This window comes from Pleurodeles waltl, chromosome 3_1 (assembly GCF_031143425.1).
Source record: "Pleurodeles waltl isolate 20211129_DDA chromosome 3_1, aPleWal1.hap1.20221129, whole genome shotgun sequence".
NCBI lineage: Eukaryota > Metazoa > Chordata > Amphibia > Caudata > Salamandridae > Pleurodeles > Pleurodeles waltl.
In genome coordinates this window covers 934,593,989-934,614,151 of record NC_090440.1, presented here as the reverse complement: position 1 = coordinate 934,614,151, position 20,163 = coordinate 934,593,989, and the positions used below count along the sequence as shown (strand labels likewise).

General features: G+C 40.3%; 1 protein-coding gene across 2 annotated transcripts in view; it reads left to right on the top strand.

Moving 5' to 3' along the window:
* MTFR1L (mitochondrial fission regulator 1 like) overlaps window positions 1-20,163 on the top strand; it is a 152,076-nt gene that overhangs the window by 117,375 nt on the left and 14,538 nt on the right. For both annotated transcript variants that reach the window (XM_069223945.1, XM_069223946.1), the window contains exons 5-6: window positions 79-188; window positions 12,971-13,173. In XM_069223945.1, coding sequence (XP_069080046.1) covers window positions 79-188; window positions 12,971-13,173 — 313 coding nt within the window. The remainder of the gene's footprint in view (window positions 1-78; window positions 189-12,970; window positions 13,174-20,163) is intronic.

Here is a 20,163-nt window from a genome sequence, read left to right as displayed (position 1 = left end):
GAATTTACGAACCTTAGATTGGAATCTAACTGACAGACTGCAAGCTACTGGTACATTAAAAGATGTGTTTGTTTGCAGGTCCTACCAGACATTTCAGAGCTGTGTGCAGCTAATGCCCCCATGGTGCCCACGTTAGCAGACATTGCTTGGATTGCTGCAGATGAAGATGAAACTTATGCTAGAGTCAGGTACTGCTCGTGTTTTTTTTCGTATGACTTTCAGTTATACAATGGATGTGATCAGGCAGGTGGTGTATGCATGATTTGATTGAAGATGTATGTATATATATTTTTTACATTTAATTGTATTTTTGTGAGAGTTGTACCATATTGCTCTATGTGCAGCCAGTGCACATCAGATTGTCAGGATCAGCACATACTATATATATAGTATCAGTTTAGAATAATTGCATGCAAACGTATCCTTTAAATAACCTGAAGTCTGGTGTACATCTGGCCACAAATGGTCCAAAATTGGACTGCCTACCCCAACATTTACCTTTTAGTAATTTAGGGACATTAGGTAATCAATTCACAGCTGGTTAGGCCATACCAAGAGAACTAGGCCGAACATTCCGTGCTTCATTACTCTCCTTTCATGTCTACTGTGCCAAATGGATGATGTGGAAAGAGGACAAAATCTTCTTGCGCTGTTAAGCCTCTTTGAAAGACGCATATATTTGTTTGTCGAAGTGACCTTTAAAGTTTGTCACTCTTTCTTAAAATTATTACATTTCTTTGAGCTTTCACCAGGAATAATTGAAAATCATAAGTAGGCGTTCTGAAAAAAAGAAAATTTGCACACGTGGTTTTTGCTTCTTAAATCATATACAAATTCTGTGATTAAGGGCTGCAGGGGCGGTTGCACCTTTTGCACCTCTACAAATCACATTAGTGGAATAAAATAGGAGACTTGGTACATTCCTATTAAACCCCTTGCTTTTTTGATTACCTTTGCAAAGATTTGGTCTATTACTAAATACCATTCCCTTTGCTTTTTGTTAATATTTGTAGCTCCTGAATAAGTCAGTGTAATTGGATCATCTCACCGAAACCCAGGCGCTTTGTGCTTTTGGTAGAACAATTGTGCGAAGCACTCTGTGTACTTGCCTGCTATTGAGGGCTTTCTGCTCATCTTTTTTCTAATATCCATATGTGATAAATTATCACCATGGTCTCAGATGATTCATGCTGTATATTTCAGTGCCAGGCATGTTTCAGTTTATCAACAGAACCTGGCTCACATTATGGTAAAGCCATTTTTATTGTGAGAATTGTAACACCAAAACCTTTAGCTTGTCAATGGAAGTAGCTGGAAACAAGCCTCCCTTGAAATATTGTTGGGGAATAAAATCCCTAAATGTTTATTAAACAATAAAAATAACAAAGTATGACGAACCAAAATCACTGAGCTTATAGGAGCATGATATTTAGGACTTCATTGATGGGCGAGACTCTTGTGAATATATTTTATATTAGGACCCCCCACTTAGGTGGCATGCTTCATCATAGGTTTCCGCCTTACCCAGACATGTGAATGTTTTGTCAGGATGGACTCTTATGTAGTAGTCTCTAGAGGTTCAATGTTTGAAGCCTGTGGAGAAGTAAATGCTACCCTTAGTGTCTTGACTTGAAAAGGGGCCAGGCCCAGTAATTAGTTAAATTTACCTAGTAGTAGTATGCTATACTTCATGTATTATTGTCTCCCTGTAGTAAAATTAAAAAATATGTATTGAGTAGTCAAAGGTAAGCAAGCATCCATGTTTTTGTCAACATGTTTCTGCCTCATAATAGCCTCATATGATGTCTGATATTTTCTTCACAACTGACGTCCCTGTTATTAGTGCAACTTACTATTAAAGTGTGTCCTGTATGGTGCAGAAAAAGATTGAGAGTAAAAAACATAAGAATACGTATGCTAGACTAATTATTTTACATTCAGTCTGGTTCCTACCTAAATGAATAAATGTATCACATCATTCATGCTTAGTTCTAAATAGTTCCATCACTTTGTTGCCGAATGCTCTTCTTTTTTATGCCTATATCACCACACTGTACTGAGAGTAAGAAATGAGCCAACACAGATTGTGTGCACTGTGAAAAATCCCCATTAATAACAGTTTTTAGCACCTATTTAGAAACCCCGCGAGCGGTGGGAGAAGGAGAGAAAATATAAGTAACAAGAAACTGTGTGACAAGGAAGAGAACAAGCAAAATTCAAATATAGGCTATCACCATACACTTAGGATCATCAAACAATATTCCAGTTTTGATTTCCTGCTTCATCTAGGGCCAGTGGAGTGTCCCTGAGGTTTGCCTGAGGGAAAGCCACAGAACAGAGAGCATTGTTCTGAATGTCATTCATAAAAGATCAAGCACAGTGGTGCTGAGTGAATTCAGTGGACGTCCTTTCATGTTGTACTTTCAGTCTTGCAAGGTGGCTCACAGTTGGTGATATTTCTATTTTGGTGGTCGCTCTACAGACTGCTTCAGCTGTCCGTCAGAAACAGCTTTGGATGGAATACTATAAAGCCAGTCCTTACTCAAGATTGGATGGCTTTCGTGTCTGTCTGTTGCCTTGCTCTTAATTGTTGCTACCCTCCTTTAATGTGTTTGAAACTCCCACAGGTGCCTTTTGATGTTGCTGTTGATAGATTCACCATTCGCCCTGCTCTAAACTGAAAATTGCATCCTAAACACCACATCTTTGAAACATTTCAGTGCTACTAGAAAAACTGCAAAGGAAATGTGGAAGATACAACACTGATCATGACACATGCCGTAGAATACTGCATCCAACCTTTGACAGTGCCTATTGGTCTCACTGTATGTAAATGTAAGTGAGACTGATTGGCATTGAGAGTGCTTAGTATTGAGTCCCTTCTGATTGGCCCCCCTCCCCCACCTCCCCAAGCAAAACATTTTCCATTGCAGGAAGACTGGGCTCAGATCGGAGAACAAATAAGCTTGACTGTTTTCAAATGTCAAATCATTTTTCTTTGGCATCATTCTCAGAATGCTGTCTCTATCTCTGGCATTCTTTAGGACCAGCATGGTGCTGCCACCACCTTGCTGTCTTTCAGATTATCCCTTGGTGGGCAGCCTGAAACCCTATAAATCTGTGCCTTCCCACTTGCTCTTGTTGTCCCAACAGATTATCTTGTAGGTCATGAGGGACCTTCTTAAGGGACATGCTTACTGTGTGCTCATGGGAACCGATGCAGACATTTTCTAAGGTCTCTAATTGACACTATTGACCAAGGTGTGAAAGATAGTCACAGAAGCGTGAGATCCAGGACTAGTGTGGGATAGCTTCAGCATCTCCATACCGTACTCCCACTTTCTGCCCAAGTTGCTCCACCAAGACATCCCTACCTGACAGCTCCTCCATTATTGTTTCAGAAGTTTTATTCACTGCAGTATTTTTCCTTCTTTGTGTGTAGAGGGCAATACAGAGGCAATTAAGAGAATCATTTAGCATCAGTAAACTCTAACGCTTGGACTGCCCATTCTCATGTAGGAAGTCTCCAGACCCTTGAGTGTTCTAAAGCTGCACATTAAATTGGGCTTCTTTCATATTTTGCATGCCACTGTGTCATCTTGCGGGAGTCCTGAATTGCTTTCTGATGATTTGAGTCAATATATGCTTTTCATGATAATTGTTCTGGCTTGGACTGCAGCCTTCAATACAGTAGACCACTTCATAGTGTGTGAATATCAAAGACAGGATCTGACACTCCCTTTTCATCTTTCTGTTGCTACCTTAACGTATGACCAAGCAATTCAGAGTTGGGAAACCATTCTGGCTAATTGTAGCCTTATGATGTCTTTTAGTGATGCTTCCTTTTTCAGTGCTATGAGCTATTTGTGAAAATACTTTGATGCCTTTATCTGGCAATACAGCTTTCACTTGTGCAGAAGAAATGCAAGTAAACCTGCATATCAAATGTTTTTTTTGAGGATTCAGACAGGATCCTGGTCTGTCTGCTATAACCTCTATAAGACTCCTCTTATCTTTGTTGCTTTGCCTTAAAAGTCAAAACGTTTGCGCAGATTTCGATCCCGTCTCACTTCTACTGTCAATTCTGTCACAGGTGAATCACTGTTCCTTTGGTTGTTTTCCAGCTCATCCTTCTCTATTTCATTTAGTGTAATTGAAATCAGTGAATGAGCTCCAAATAAGTCTAGAGTACTCTGATGGATAGAGTTGCTTCTTTCCAAATGGTTAGAATTGCTGCCATTGTTAAGCTTCTTTTAAAAGATGCTGTTCCCATGCACAATGATCCTCCTCTTGCTCCCCATACTCAAATCACAAGTATACCAAAAAGCGATGGAGTGCTTGAAATAATCTCAGCCACTGTTAAGTCTTTGGGGCCGCAACCCAGTCCATCATATTTTGGACACCGCGCCATCTCAGATTGGACAACACGCCATCTAAGATTGGACACAGCCATATGCAAATCATTGTTGACCCTGCTCTAGTGGGAACAGTCCAGCCTGAACTGCCAGGCCAGGCCCTCCCTGAACTGGAATACAAGCAGCCCAAGAACGGTTTTGACCTAGATAGAGCTCATCAGCCAGGTATAGCTTGGTTCCAGTGACACAGTGTGCATGGGACCCACTTTGAGGCATAACCATCTCACTTTGGGCGACACACTAAAGTATACATAAACTAAGGATACAAAAAAAGTGAAGGTGATGGATGGATGGAATGCTTGAATTAATCTCAGACACTAGTAGTTACTCGTGCCACAACCCAGTGCATTGTTATTTTGCACACCATGGCACCTCATGTTCTCAACTCATGCATCGTCAATTATCACTGTGAGTTACATACACAAAATGCTTCAATCTTCTAGGCGGCCTTTGAAAAAGCTTCTTCTGACTCATTCCTTTTTATTTGTTTGGCAATAAAAAATCCTTCATTATCCATTGTGTTGCCTTAAAATACTTGATGGACCTAACCTGGAATCTACTTAACAAACTTCTTGCTAGTCAAACCATCTAGAGGCATGCAGTCAGCCCAGTGTATTTGTTCTACCATGCCTAATTCAGACGGAGAAGTAGAGAGAATGAAATAAAGTATTATCTTTTAAAAACTCCCTTCTCATATCAATGTCATAATCTCCCTCACATCCTTAAATTCTCACTTCTTACTTATCCTGCGTTTTCCTTCTACTGTAAATGGTAAGCCCCTGGAGGATCTGTGTGAGCTCCATAGCTTCCTAAAACTATTAATGAAACAAAACCAGCCAATCTTAGGAAGGCATTCTAGTCTTGTTTTATTATTTGAATGAAGTTTGCTCCACGGCTATATTGCCTGCTCCATGTCAGTGAGGAAAACCCATTTGTACTTAAGCACGTAGGCAGAGACCCTTGCTGGACAGGTAGTTCATAAGTATCGTTAAGTTAATTTGTCATTAAAATGGTTAGTTACCTCTTATAAAAGGTCAGGCTTTTCACTTGTCCCATGATTGTGAAGGGAGTGTGGCTTATTTGTTCAGAAAAGATGCAGTCTGAAGTTGAAGTGACTCTTGCATTGATCATTCTGTGTCTCCCCATCCATTCCTTACTCCAGGCTAAATTGTCTATACCCCTTGTCTGTAGGACCAGATAGAGGGAAAATGACAGATGCATGTGAGTCAAATGTTCTGGATTCAGCTTCTACACATGTACCCAGAGTCCTTTTCAGATTTGGGACAACTCTGCACACCAGACCAGATCTGCAGACCAGTTTTATAATTATCAGTAGTCAGTGATCCAAGGGAATTTTAAAATGGGGCATTACAATAGAAATAAGATACATCCCTGTATACCTTGCCCTGTGATGAAAATGTAGTTTTATTCATTCAGTGATCTTACACTGTTCCTATATGTAGTGCTCTGAATCTGTGCGTAATCAGTCATGTATATGTTAATAGATATTGGCATGTAAATAATACTGCCCCCAGCATTCGGAAGCATATTTCCTTATATTAGTTTGTACTCTTATGGTCATGCTATAAACAAGACAAGGTTTGTTTCCTCCTTATCTAGTCCATATCAACACTGCATAACCACCACTATTATTTGTACGTATATGTACTTTGTATCCTAGCTTAACTAGACACAGACTGTTTCCCGGCATTGTTCTCCAGAATCATCACTTACATTCATTAATTTTTTTGTTGGGTTTTTACAAAGACCCACTAACAATCCTATGGTGGCCTTGGAGTGTGTATCCTTATCTCATCTTCAATAGTAAACATCTGATATGCTGTGTAATACTTTTCTTTCCTTTGCTCACTCGTAGTCTGTAAAGTATCCCGGAATCACATGATTTCTCAGACTCAACTAAAATGCATATTCAATTATATCCCATATTGTCCTGTTCACATATCATTTTTAAACATGCCCACTTTTATTTAAATATAATATGTTGATTAGACTCACCTTGAATCTCTACATTCATCCATTCCCCTCTTCCCAAGTGGAGACAAACAACACTGAAAATAGATTTTCACCACAAAGTGATGCAGGAACAATACCCCTCTGGCTTATCCAAGGAGGCTGGAAAAACCATCAAGCAGAATTCCTTTCTCACTGACAAGTATCGTAATGTTAGGAGTGGCTCTTTTAAAATGGACTTTTTTTTTATAACTTATTAACATATCATTGATTTTGAACAGAAATGATTAACTGATTTATAACTAAGATGTTGGGAATCCGGTTTTTAACCTCCTTATCTGTTCTCAACAATGGCAAGATTATTCTCCGTTCTGTAGACAAAAATTACAACATTTTGACCTCAATCTAAATCTTAAGATTTAAATCTAGCGCTACTTTCTCTGTCCACCCTCCTCATAAACCCTTATTTATTACTTCTAACACCACTGGCAACCAAACTGACTTCTAGTCAGTGACCACCACTCCAATGATCTAATGTTTTCCCTTCTTACCCTGTTTCCCTATGTACCTATAGAGCCACTCTTCCAACACCCAATACTGTCCTTGTTGATGAACCAGTCCGTATTAATTTTGCGTAAACAGAATCTCTGGCTAGGCTTGTCCCTTCATGCCTCAGTTTCATGCTCCAACATTGCCCTGCCCCTAGTATCAGCTATGGGTTTCTTTCTTAATGATGAGCTGCACCCTGAAGTTACTCTTACTACAATAAACAAATAAGCATATGCACATACCCGTCTTCTCCCCTTCATTCCCCACTCAAGTTATCGAACCACCATCAAAATACACACCCAAGAAACTTTCTATTTTAAATGTTTCTATGTTTGGCACCAAGTCCCACCAAAACTAGAACATAGCCCATTATGAACAAATAACTTGATTAAGATTTGCTCAGACTGTCTTACGTGTCCTAAAAATGCTATCAGAGGTGCCATGATAAACTGTAGGTCTGCAAAATCCAGCTCATGAGCCATCTGCTACTTTATTTTTGTAACAACCTTGACTTGCTCACACTCAAACCTTTAGTCAGATGCACTGAACCATTTTGCTGTTGCAAACCTTGCAGTTCACAAAATCAGTGCTTGCAACTGCAAGAGAGAAGGTTACCATTTTACAAAACCCATCTTAAAATCTATAAAGCCTTTCCAAATCACAAACTGGGTGTTACCCCCATTTGAAAAAGGAAGTTATTCCATAATCAGCCTTCCCTTTGGGAATTATGTAGCCACAGAGGGGTAGAGGGGGGAGTATGCAGTTGTAAAGAGGATCCATATTCTAAGACTAATACTACTCCGCTAACTTCAAAGCTTCAGCTTTTGAATATTTGAGCACCAGTGTAATATAAATTTATATACAACAAATGAACTGCATTATAAGGTATCAACCCTGTTCTCTTTATGGAAGGGAAAAGTGTATGATTTAGGAGTTGTAACATCTAGGTCCTATCAACATTGTCATGCTAAATATCCTAATTATAATCAGCATAGTCAACTGGAATTGATTTGTATTTGGAAAATGTGATACAGATGACCATTATCCTAGAAATGACTATATCAATATGTATACATTACTTTATTTCTCTCAGAAAAGTTAAAATATACCTATTGTGACTGTTGTATTTTTCATGTTATCCACTAAGTATTTGACCCACCAAAGGGGATAATGGATTTATCATTAAGATTTTCTTTGACAGTTCATGTTTTGACATTGTAATTGGAAATGGTTTGAATATTTTGAAGTACTCAATGAAGCTTTATTGTATTCTTATCATATTTCTGGTGTGTATGATGATTCTGGTTTTATTGATGTAGCATATTATTTTATATTTATTGAATATCTGTTTACACATGTTTTGTAGCCCTAAAGAAGTTCCAAGAGAATAAAACTCGTTGGCTACTATCCAATAGATTTTATTATTAAAAATAGATGACAATAAAGGATTTAATATCTAAAAATGTTCTGAATTACTTCCCTGTGAGGAGGACATTTGGTGGCTGCTCCTGTCATAATTGTGCACCTGTCTAAATTTGACCTTTTGTGCGTTGATTTGCAAACAGAGTAGGCAATACTGGTAAGTGCAGTTTCTTTTGGTATTGCCTCAGTCATCCATTGTAAATCATTTGTTGTAAAGAAAAGACCCGTGCCTACTCCTACCGATACCTTCCCAAATGTTTTTGATTTCTTTAAAGCATCAGTGAATCCTCTGAAAAACAGGAGATGCTTTAAAACAAATTCCAATCCATTTTGAAATGCAAATGCAGTGTTGGTGACCTGGTGGTGCCTGTAGGCTACCATCACTCTGCGGCAAATCATAAATAGTGACCTGCCTCAGTAATATTTATTAATCAGGTTGTTCTGCAACTGGGGATGTAGTGACACAAACTTTTAAAATACGTTGCATCGCAAAATCGCAGACAGAACGTCCGTTCGCAGTTGGTGATCTGTTTGTACATCAGGCTAACATTTCATACCCAGGCCACTGTATGCCCACTTTCTGCCACCCAGCTACATTATAAGTCATCTCCCTAACACTGATAACATAGGGGTATAGGAACTTTTGTCAAATAAATCATTATGCGGCACACTGAAAGATACCCTGTCATTTATGACCTTCTAGAATTATACCAGTTGGTGAAAAGAAAACATGGGAAAACCATCTGGTCACAGTTCAAAAACATCCATGCTGAAGACCGTATACAATTAATTACAGGTATTCTATAAAGGCTAACAAAGCATGCTTGTACACTATGGCCTGTGTACAGCTTTAAGTACCTTTGAACACAACATAGTCCTCACATTATGCAATTGGATGGGCATTGATGGCATAGTACTCAACTGGTTCACATCCTGCTTATCTAACAGGACCAGTGTATTAAGGAAGTTGTCTCTCTCTCTTCCCCCAAACATAGGGTGATGCACAAATTTGCCTTCTCCTCTCTCACATCCTCTGCAATACCAAGGTGTTACCTCACACAAAACTTGGAACTGACTGGTTAAAAAAAACTTTAAAACAAATCTAAACTGCTTCACAAAACACTTGTTTAAAAAAATAGTGTCCATCTCCAAGTGCACGCTCTGAATGCACCCTGAATCTGGAATGCTCTTCCAACTCCTGCAAGACGTGCTACTACATTGTAAATCTGCAAAGCCAAATTAAAGGGTCATCTGTATATCCTGCCTTAACATTGCTCACTTTACTCGTGTCTGCTGTATGTATAGACTTCCCACTATTGCACTACATTTGTACTGCTGTTAACCTCAAAGGTATACGATCTGTCATTTGCACACTGTGCGTACAGGGGTGTGGAATTTAACATAATATCTTCTTGTCCACGGGACAGGTTGCTTCATAAATCTACTTGTCCTGTAAAAAACAGCTACTTGTCCCTTTACTGCCATGTAGTGCAGTAACAAATTATGGCAGCAATCTTAATATGTAGGAGCTCCGATAATAATCTCTCTGATTTATTATTCCAGGGATAATACTATAGTAGGCCTTAAATACTAGCAATTTTAAGCCCTACTATACCAATTTCCTTACTTTGCCACCTTTCTGCAGATCTACATACCAAGGCTGAAGGAAGCAGTAAGCAATAGTTCCAGGGCTGGAATACCTTTGTCTGTGCAAACTTACTAACTAGCATGTTTTAAGGATTTCCACTAGCTCTTTTCTAATCTTTTTCCATACTGAGAAAAGTTCGAAATTTACTCCTGATAAGTAGACGTTCTTCCAGAGTTGAGAGAAAAGTGGCTGGAGGAAACATAAACTTGTAAACACACAATAGATTTTCGCATGAGCAAATGTACACATGCATATTTGATTGTGCTAAAATACAGTTCACAAATATTTTCTAGGAATACGATTTCCTGGTCTACTTCTGTAAATTCATGAAAGTCACTAATGCAAAGACATACACCATGGGTGCACTTTTGTGGCTTTCTTTAAGAATTGGGCTCTGAATTAGGTCTGCTGTTAACCAAGACATTTTTAATTAAGATTATATTTCTCTATCCATCTAGTGACTGGCTTTACTATGAGTGAAAGGATTCTGCTCTTCCACAAGGAGCATATTGGCACACAGAGTAGTTTTGTTCAGTGCTCGGAGCTACTGTGGCGGTGTGTGCCTTTTAAGACCAATTTATTTTTGTTTTTTGTCAATGTTTGTTACAATAGTGAGGGCCTGGCAGCTCCCACAATAATAAAGTGTTACAAAAACTATGTTAAAACAAGACATGCGTTGACAAAACCAAAAGACTGACGACCAATGTCAGATCAGTTGGTTTTGCCAGTGCTTGTTTATTTTCATATTTCCCATAATCTTGTTGAAAATGGTTACACTGATTTCCCCTTATGAATGTTTTTGAAAATACTAGCATGCATCAACACAATTTACTTCATAATGTTTCACAGAAATAGTACCTACAATTTCCCAGTAATTTAGCAAAACATTTTTTCCTGCTTGCTTTTTTTCTGAACATTTGTTTTTTGGAAGCAAAGAATCATCAATCTTGCTTTTGAGATTCTGCAAACATTTGCATCTAATCTGAGAGCATTCTGGGAGCTGTGTACATATACTCATGTTGTGAAACTTCAAACGTGTCCACATTTCTTTTTCCTGAAACCACTTCCAGTAGTGCACTGTGACCTTTCAATGTTTGTTTAGATTGCTCACCCTAATAATAAAGGCTTTGCATTAATGAACCATAAATACAGGTTTGAACGGCATTAAGACATGGACACAAATATTACCTCAACTGCAGACAGTTTCCTTCCCTGTAAACTGGTAGCCAAAGGCTTTGTGCTGCAGGGGGTTGTGCCTACTTGTCCCAAGGACAAAATAAACATGAAAAGTTGTTGTCCTTGACCCCAAACAATATGTCCTGGGCATCGGGCTATAGGAATTCCACACCCCTGATGTTAGTCACATGTCAAACTTAAACATTTAATATGTGAATGCCCCGCAGACCTGGCCTATCGGGGGGGCTCCATTGAAAAAAGCGCTGGAGCCTGTGCTTTCTTTTAAATTTTATTTTTTACAATTTTTGGCAGAACCACTGCTTCTCCCGATTTAAACATTTTTAGAAAAAATGCTTTTTTGATCAGGAGGGGATCCCCTTGGGACCCCAGCACAAAAGCTAAGGGGTTATGGTGTCCCTACCCCTGGCATCTTTTCTTATTTTTTACGTTTTTGTGATCTCAGTACGAGATCGGGAGGTTTCGCTGAGCTTTGGGTACATATATATACAAATTTGTTTTTTCTTTAATTACTAAAAAAAAAAAAACTACTGAACGGATTTACACCAAATAACAAAAAGGTTGCTTTCTGGACCAAGGGCTACCTTTCTGCCAAATTTGGGGTAATTCCGTCCAGTGGTTTGGGCGCAATTCCTGTTTAAAATCTCTATGGAAAAATGAATGGGGGAAAAGTGTTTTGGTACTCACCCTTTTTCTCGGCCGTATCACCCCAAAACATTCCAGACAGCAGCTCACATGAACGTCAAATTTATTTGGAAAATTCTGTGACGATTCGTCAACCAGCGCCAAAGATATAGGTAGGAAGAAAAAAATGCTTTTTCTATAAAAACTAGGTCCTAACAAGAACTTCCTAGTGGCAACCGCCACTAGGCTATATATATATATATATATATATATATATATATATATATATATATATATATATATATATATATTAATCTTACATACTTTACTTTTGTACCGTTGTTCTCTATATATGTATTTAATCAGAGTTATCTACAATTTGCTATCATTTAAACGTTTGTGGGTTATATTGATGCCAACTATGCCTGTATATGGGGCTTATTTGTCTCATTAATGTGTTAATTATGTAATTTCTGGTCTGCTTGCATGTTGTTCAAGCATATCCTATTACCCTTAGTTGTAAAATGGTCTGTCACTCTTCCAGGTCTAGCAGTGCAATATCGAAAACTCTAAAACAAACAAAACATGGGACCACAAATATAGTGGGTTGGTGTGGAATAAGTGGAAATAAGCATAGGATGAACAGGACATGAAATCGTCAGTGAAATGAAGCATCAAGGAAATTGGTGAGGGGACAGTGGAGAAGGATAGGAAAGCAAAGATGGTTCAGCACACCAGTACAGGAAATCAAAAGTAGTTTTATGGTGCGCGACATGTCTTTGGATGTAAATGGGTCATTGTAAGGGTTGCTCGGCATCAGGAGCAATAGTTAAGTATTTCTTCTATAGACCACAGCATTGCATGTTTGCTGGAGTTCAAGGTTAGGCACTTGAACCAAGCAACTGTCCACATTTTCTTTTACCAGGACAAGTAATTCCTTTTGGGCAGTGATTGATCAGCTTCTGTTGATTCGAGTTGACTTTTGAGATGTTTCTAATCTAATTGTTCTCAATTTTGTATGGCAGTTCAAGGAGAGACCCACATGTGGGTTTTAAGGTCATCATACAGTACTGCATAGCATTGTGAAGCCCTGGGTCTGTCAAACCTTTCTGAAGGCTACAGTAATGTTGTTAATGCTTTTTTTTAGGACTGATACAAGACCATTAAAATACAAGTGGAAGCCCAGTGCTCTTTTGGTAATGCACAGAAACTCCTCTGTTCCTAATTTAAGACTTAAAGAAGCCAAAGTGAATGCTCTGAAGAATCCGAGTTTAAGTCGAACTACGAATCTTCAGGATGAACTCAGCCATATACGAAGCCAAATCGCTAAACTTGTTGCTGGGGATAGAGGTACAGTATGAACTGTCTGTAAACATATGTGGACCAAAAAGAAAATGTACACTTGTCCCCCTAGTGATCCACAGTAAACTGTAACTTTGTGACCAGTGTAGAACTAACCTGGGTGATAAACTAACTTTGACACAATAATGTACTTTTGGTCATTCGTGTGCATTTCCTTGTAACACACATGGGTGTCATAATATGCATGGTAGTATGTATAATATTCACACGCAAAGGTGACAACCTCCCATTATTTGAAACTGTGTGTTAGCACGATGTAGGCCATCTGTATATTACTTGTGTATTTAAAAAGCACTTTGGAATGTTTTCCAGAGTACTGTAGAATTTTGTCTGTTCTGTTGTTAACTCACGTTTATGCACACAGTGGCTTCTCTTCCGTCCATATTGTGAACAAATGGGACTGTTTGATGCACATGTTAAAACTTCGGCTCCACTTTCTATGCCCAATAAACTATTATTTACTCTGCACTGAAGACAGCTGCCCGAACTACAATCCTAGATGTTTGTGAAACCCCACAACAAATCTACTTTGTGTGAAATAAATTAACTTGCATTGCCGCCCTGCTAACGCTGCCATGGGATGCCTATATTTCCAAATAGTTTGAAATCACACGTCAACACAGTTTCCATGAATTGCATAGGTTACTCATTTATGCATACACATTACTTGCATTTTTAAATCGTGTTTAATCTTTACATGCTTTATACGCTACACCAGATGACACAAAGTGATTTATCCCAAAGTGTACAAGGATGGGTAAATGGATAATAAGTGTCTGCACTTGCGGTAGGAGTAGGAACCTTAGTTCCATATTATTTGGACTATGGCACTAAGCCTCCTTTTTCTTGTAAAATATATCCTGCCCTATTGCGAATGATTCACTTACGGAAATACAAACGTTTAATGATCTGTAAAGCAGATAAGTAGTCTGAAGTGTCCTGTACTGTTGTTCCTGTATTGTGAATTGAAGCAACTAAATGTAACTTGACCCTGTTCAAGTTGTGATGTTTTTCATTTGTGTGTTTTGTGTTTTTTGTATCTGTGGGCCAGAATAGATGAATACAGTCTGCATAGAATTTTGCATTAGAGACTACATAAAGAAAAATGAAAAGGTCTAAACTGTTCGGCTATATTGACACATAGTATGTTGATTTCTAGTTTAAATTCTCAAATTCCCATGGATTTTCCAACCTAAAGTCCCACTTATGACATCCCAATCATTCACAAGGGTCTCTAAATTTCAGTTTATCAACATTACATTAGTATTAACACAGTGCTGAAGTGTGCAACTTGCTATGAAAGTGCCCCAACAAGGCCTCGTTTTAAACAGGTTTACGAAAGGAGTTTCTCAGATTTTTCCATGCAGCGATAAAAAAAAGGTCGATTTGCATTATAAGCCTAAGCCAAAACTGGTTCCTTTTTCCACAAGTAAATTGTTTGTTTATGGTTGAACATACCCATAAAAAAATCTAAGATGTTTGTAAATTTCCATGTGCAAGGAAAGGGAATTTTGTGAATCCTTAAAAACGACTAACTTTCCAAAGATTTTATTATAAGTCTGTAACTATTTTGTTTTCTGAATCATTCTGAAAATGCTCTATTCGTTCTCAAAAGTGTCGGTGGAAAAGAAAAGTTTAGCAATGAGTCCAGTGATGAAGCCTTTGTGATCGTGGGGAGAAATGAGAAAGTCTTCCACTCCCTCATTTCTCACATTTCGTGTTTTAGCAGCAGCTGCTGCAAAAATGAAGAATTTGTTTTGCGATTAATCCTGTTGATCTCTCTCAGCCTTTACCTAGCCATCCCTGTTTAACGCTCCCATTTGTTCTTTCTTGCTTTTAAAACATGTCTTCAGTGGCTCCCTGCTCTTAGTGGCACAGACCTATACTGCCTGGTGTGCAGGCCATCTGTCTGCTCAAACTACTGTCCCTAGCAAAGGTGGTTACTGTGGCGCATGAGTTTGATGGATGCACACAAACATATTTGGAGCAAACTCTCCAGCAGTGAAGCCAAAGATAGTAGACATTTCACACCAAACCCAACCCAATCAAAACCCCCTAAGAATCATTAAAATTACCTCTCGCAATGTGTTTGAAACAGTTTACTGTTTTTTTTCCTGAACTACCTGAAAAATGTACTTCTCACAAGAGCTTGGTAACTAGACTAGAACTAGAAGCAAAAGTTACGACTGAGCACACATTATTCTGATTTTCCATTTAGAACTGTCATCTTTGCCTCTTGTGGGTTTGGTTCTCCATGGGTTTGAAATCCATTGACTTCCTGGTGTGAAAACATGGCACAATTAAGAAACAAACTTTTTAATTAAAAGTGAGTGCAAAAGTCATGTATGAATTCTTTCAATACCAAATAGCATATAGAAATAAATACATAATGTATGAATCGAGAAAAAGTAATTTTTAACGAAAGGTCGGTTTATTTCTGCCAGTGTGATTTCCACCATTTGCCTGGAGAGTGATTGTGAACTTGATGAAAACAGCATACCTCTCCATTTTTGGATCCAGGAAGACCGATAGAGCCAGTGAATATATTTGAATACAAATGGTGGAAACTAAATAACAGCTTTTGCTCTATTCCATTATACTATTACTCATCGTAACCATAATCTTTTGTGGCATACATTAATTGTACGAAAAAAAGTAATGATTCTTCCAATCATCTAATGTCAAAACAACGTGCCTCAAGAACGCTCAATTACGTACTCCAAAAGAATGCAGGAAAATCTGTTACGTGATAAGAAATAAAACTATTTGTTGTGCTTTATTTTCCTTTAGATAAAAACAGTTGTGAGGGTGAACTATTTTTAAAGAAAAATGTGGAATGCTAAAAGTAGGGACCCTCACACTAGTCAGGATAAGGGAGATACCCAGCTCAGATAACCCCTGCTCTCACCCCCTTGGTAGCTTGGCACGAGCAGTCAGGCTTATCTCTGAAGCAATGTGTAAAGCATTTGCACATCACATGCAGTGATACAGTGAAAACGCTAAAAGAGGACACTACACCAGTTTTAGAAAAATAGCCAGTATGTATCTGTGTAAAACAAGACCAAACAAGAAAAATCCGACATACAATATTAAAGTTATGAATTTTGCAAGATTTAACTTACAAATACAGTTCCTTGTAGCCGATAGCTCCATGTGTGGTTATCATAGCGTCGTGAACAACAAATCCAAAAGTTCAGGCCAGCCGTAACATCGTGGGCCAGCTACGGTGTTGGGAAGACCCCCAAATAGTACCTTGGAAATGCAGGGAGTTGTGATCCTTGCGATGAGATCCAGAGCACTGCATTGCAGGCATCTGTTCAAGAAGTTGGTGCAGGGGTCGTCGATCCCTGGAAGTCACACGCGTTGCAGATCGAACTCTGGGCTGATGAGGAAGTCAGGAGCACTGGCGTTGATGGCGTTTGGGCTGTGGTGCGAAGCGGGATGATACACTGAGCGGTGCCTACAGGTCACGGTGCAGGCAGAAGCTCAGTGACGGCGTCTTGTGGCACGGTGAGACCAGGGCTGTTGTGTGAAGCGGGCGTGTAACATGCGGTGCCTCCAGGTCACGGTGCATGCAGCAGTGTCATTGTTGCTGAAGCACAGCCGGTAGGCCCAAGGCGGTGGGGCGGGCTCCATGCAGCACCCACGGGTCGCGGTTCAGCATTGACAATGCTGAAGTCGACGGTGCTGGTGTCTGCACCAGGGCTGCGGTGCAGGACAGGATGGTGCTTAGTGTGCCTCAAAAGCGGTGTCCTCAGGCCACGGTGCAAGCAGCGGTGTTGTTGACAACATGGAGTGGCGTAACCGGGGATGCCAAGCCTGGGGTGTGAGCAAGACGATGCGGAGTGCGCGGCCCACAGGTCAGGGTGCAAGCAACGTCTGAGTGATGGCTTCTGGTGGCAGCGTTGGTGAGCAGAGTTGCGGTGCAAAGCGGGGCACAGCTCTGTAAACCTTCGTCAGGTCACGGTGCAGTCAGCAGCATAGTTGACGGCATTGTGGTGGTTTTTCTTCTCTTGCAGCACAAACAGTTTCTAGTGCTGTAGACTGATGAAACCTTAGTCTTTGATATCCCTGAGACTTCTAACAGAAGGCAAGCTCTACTCCAAGCCCTTGGAGAAACTTCGTAAGCAAGATCCACGGCATAGTCCTAACTTTGCCTCTTTAAGGCAAAAGCAGCAACTGCAGGCCAACCCAGCATAGCACACTCAGCTCTTCTCCTTGGCAGAGGTTCCTCTTGATCCAGAAGTGTTCTAAAAGTCTGGGATTGGGCCCACTACTTATATCAGTTCTGGCCTTTGAAGTAGGCAAAGTCTGTTTTTCACAAGATCCTGCTGTTCCCAGGGCAGGCCCCAGACACTCCAGGGGGCCGGAGACTGCTTTCTGTGAGGACAGGCACAGCCCTTTCTGGTGCATGTGTCAGCTCCTCCAGGCAGAGGCACAGAATGGTTAAGAAAGAAAATGCCCACTTTCTAAAAGTGGCATTTTCAAACATTCAATTAAAAAAAATATCTCTACCAAAATATATATTTTTAAATTGTGAGTTCAGAGACCCCAACCTCCAGATCTCTATCTAATCCCAGTGGGAAACTGCACTTAAAAGATATTTAAAGGCAGTCCTCATGTTAACCTATGGGAGAGATAGGCCTTGCAATAGTGAAAACCGAATTTGGCAGTATTTCACTATCAGGACATGTAAAACACACCAGTATGTAGTGAATCCTAGTTTGTTTTAATGGGAAACAGGAGTTAGCTTAGCCTTTGGCTTGCAGACTCGTGCCCCCATCACCTAGTGACTTTTACCCTACTTAGCATGCTCTGTTTTAGCACATTTATTTAATTATATCTTTTAAGATGGCTGCCTCATTTCTAGTTAGGCCAATGTTTTAGTTTCACGTTATCAGTGCCACTGCGTTAAGGCGTACACATCAAGTGATAAAGATAAACAAACTGTAGGTGTTCACATTAGGTACTTTACCTCTTCAGGCCTTCCAGGGAATTGTTTACATAAATTGCCGTCCCAAGCATATCTTGTTATCTATTGTTTGGGAACAGACCTACGCCAGGGGTCTAAGCAGATTGGTATAAGTGCACCTCACTTAGACAGATATAGGGATTCCGACCAGATGCCGTTGCTGCTATCAATGCTGCACGTCGCCTTGACGCTGACCCAGTCTTCGTGTCCCTACAAAGTCTAAGCTAGAGACCTCATTCCAAGGTAACAAGGGTTGGGGGGCTCTTCTCATGGGCATGGCATTGGCAGATTAGGTTTAACACACCTAACTCTCTTCTAGGTTAGAGATTAGGTACATGACATTTGGGTATTAGTACATATTTCACTTCTCATGTCATTTTATGTCATTGCAAGATGGTGGGGGTCTTTGTGTTAATGACTCTTGTCTTTACCATTCTGTTTCTTGCATTATTCATTATCCTAATCATTGCAGACCATGCAATTTATCATAGATTATAGTTTTTGTTAAATAAAACCTCTTGAAACCTTTCTGCATCTTCTTCATTGGATGTTTTTGATTGAAACATGTTATTCATGTGAGAAAGGGGTTATCTCCGTTTAACACTCCATGAGATGTCCCACTCGAGTCCATGCATAAAGGCTGCCTCAAATCACCTTTTACTGTTTGGGTTTTTGGTGAGGTGCTGCTTCTGAGCCGGGAGGGTGGGGACAACAGGTGCGACTTGTTGTAAGTTTGGCTTAGTTGCCTAGAAACATAAGTACTGTCATCCTTAAACCAGCAGTCTTGCCTAGAGCAAGAGTCAGACTATAACAAATACATGTCCTACCTTTCAACTACACTGCACCCTGCCCAAGGGGCTACCTAGGGCCTACTTTATTGGTGACTTACATGTGCAAAAAGAGAAGGGTTGAGCATGGCAAGTGGGGACCCTTGCCAGGTCGAATTGGCAGTGCAAGACTGTGCACATAGACTCTGAGTGGCAGGCCTGAGACATGGTTACAGGGCTAGTCGTGGGTGCACAACCAGTGCTGCAGGCCCACTAGTAGTGTTTGATTTATATGCCCTGGGCACACATTGTGCACTTTACTAGGGACTTATTAGTAAATCAAATATGCCAATCATGGAAAACCAGTCACAGATACCATTTACACAGGGAACACTTGCACTTAAGCAATGATCAGCAGTGGTAAAGTGCACAGAGACAATAAACCAGCAAAAACAGAGTCCAGCATACCATTAGAACAGGAGGTCAGAAGGCAAAAGGACAGGGGAAACATGCAACAAGATGCCAGGTCTAACACATGTTCCCTCCAGCCTTAAGGCGGAAGAAACTGGACAGAACATTAGCGTTACCGTATTCTGTGCTAGGATAATGTTACACCCTAAAGTCCACCCCCTGTAGGGAAATGGGACAACCTCAACAGGTTTTGGTTCTTCCCTATCATCTGCATTAACCTCTGAGGGGCTGCCCAGGTGCGAATGGCATCAATCTTGATTTGTAGGGGTCCCACCCAGCTTCTTCCTACCCGGTGTCCCAAGTACACCACCCCTACCCTACCAGACACTTACTGGCCTTGATAGGGTGGCCTGCGGCTTGCAGCACCTTAAAAACGTCCCTAGAGGTGGTGCAAGTGGTCCTCCCAACTGGAGCTGAAAACAGCAATGTCGTCAAGGTAGGCGGCACTGACATTTTCAAGCCTAGCCAGGACCTGATTTGCCAACCTCTGGAAGGTGGCAGGGGCGTTCTTCAACCTAAAGGGCATGACCTGGAACTGGAAGTGCCCCTCTGGCGTGTGAGAGCACTGACCTCTCCTTGGCCCCATCAGTTAAGGCAATCTACGAGTACCCAGACGTTAAATCAATCAGGCTGAGGAACTTGGCAGCCCCCAACCATTTGATGAGTTCATTAGCTATGGGGATGGGGTGGGCGTCAGCCTTGGTGACTGCATTGAGCCCACAGTAGTCCACACAAAACTGAAGTCCTGGTGTGGCACCAGGTGGAGCA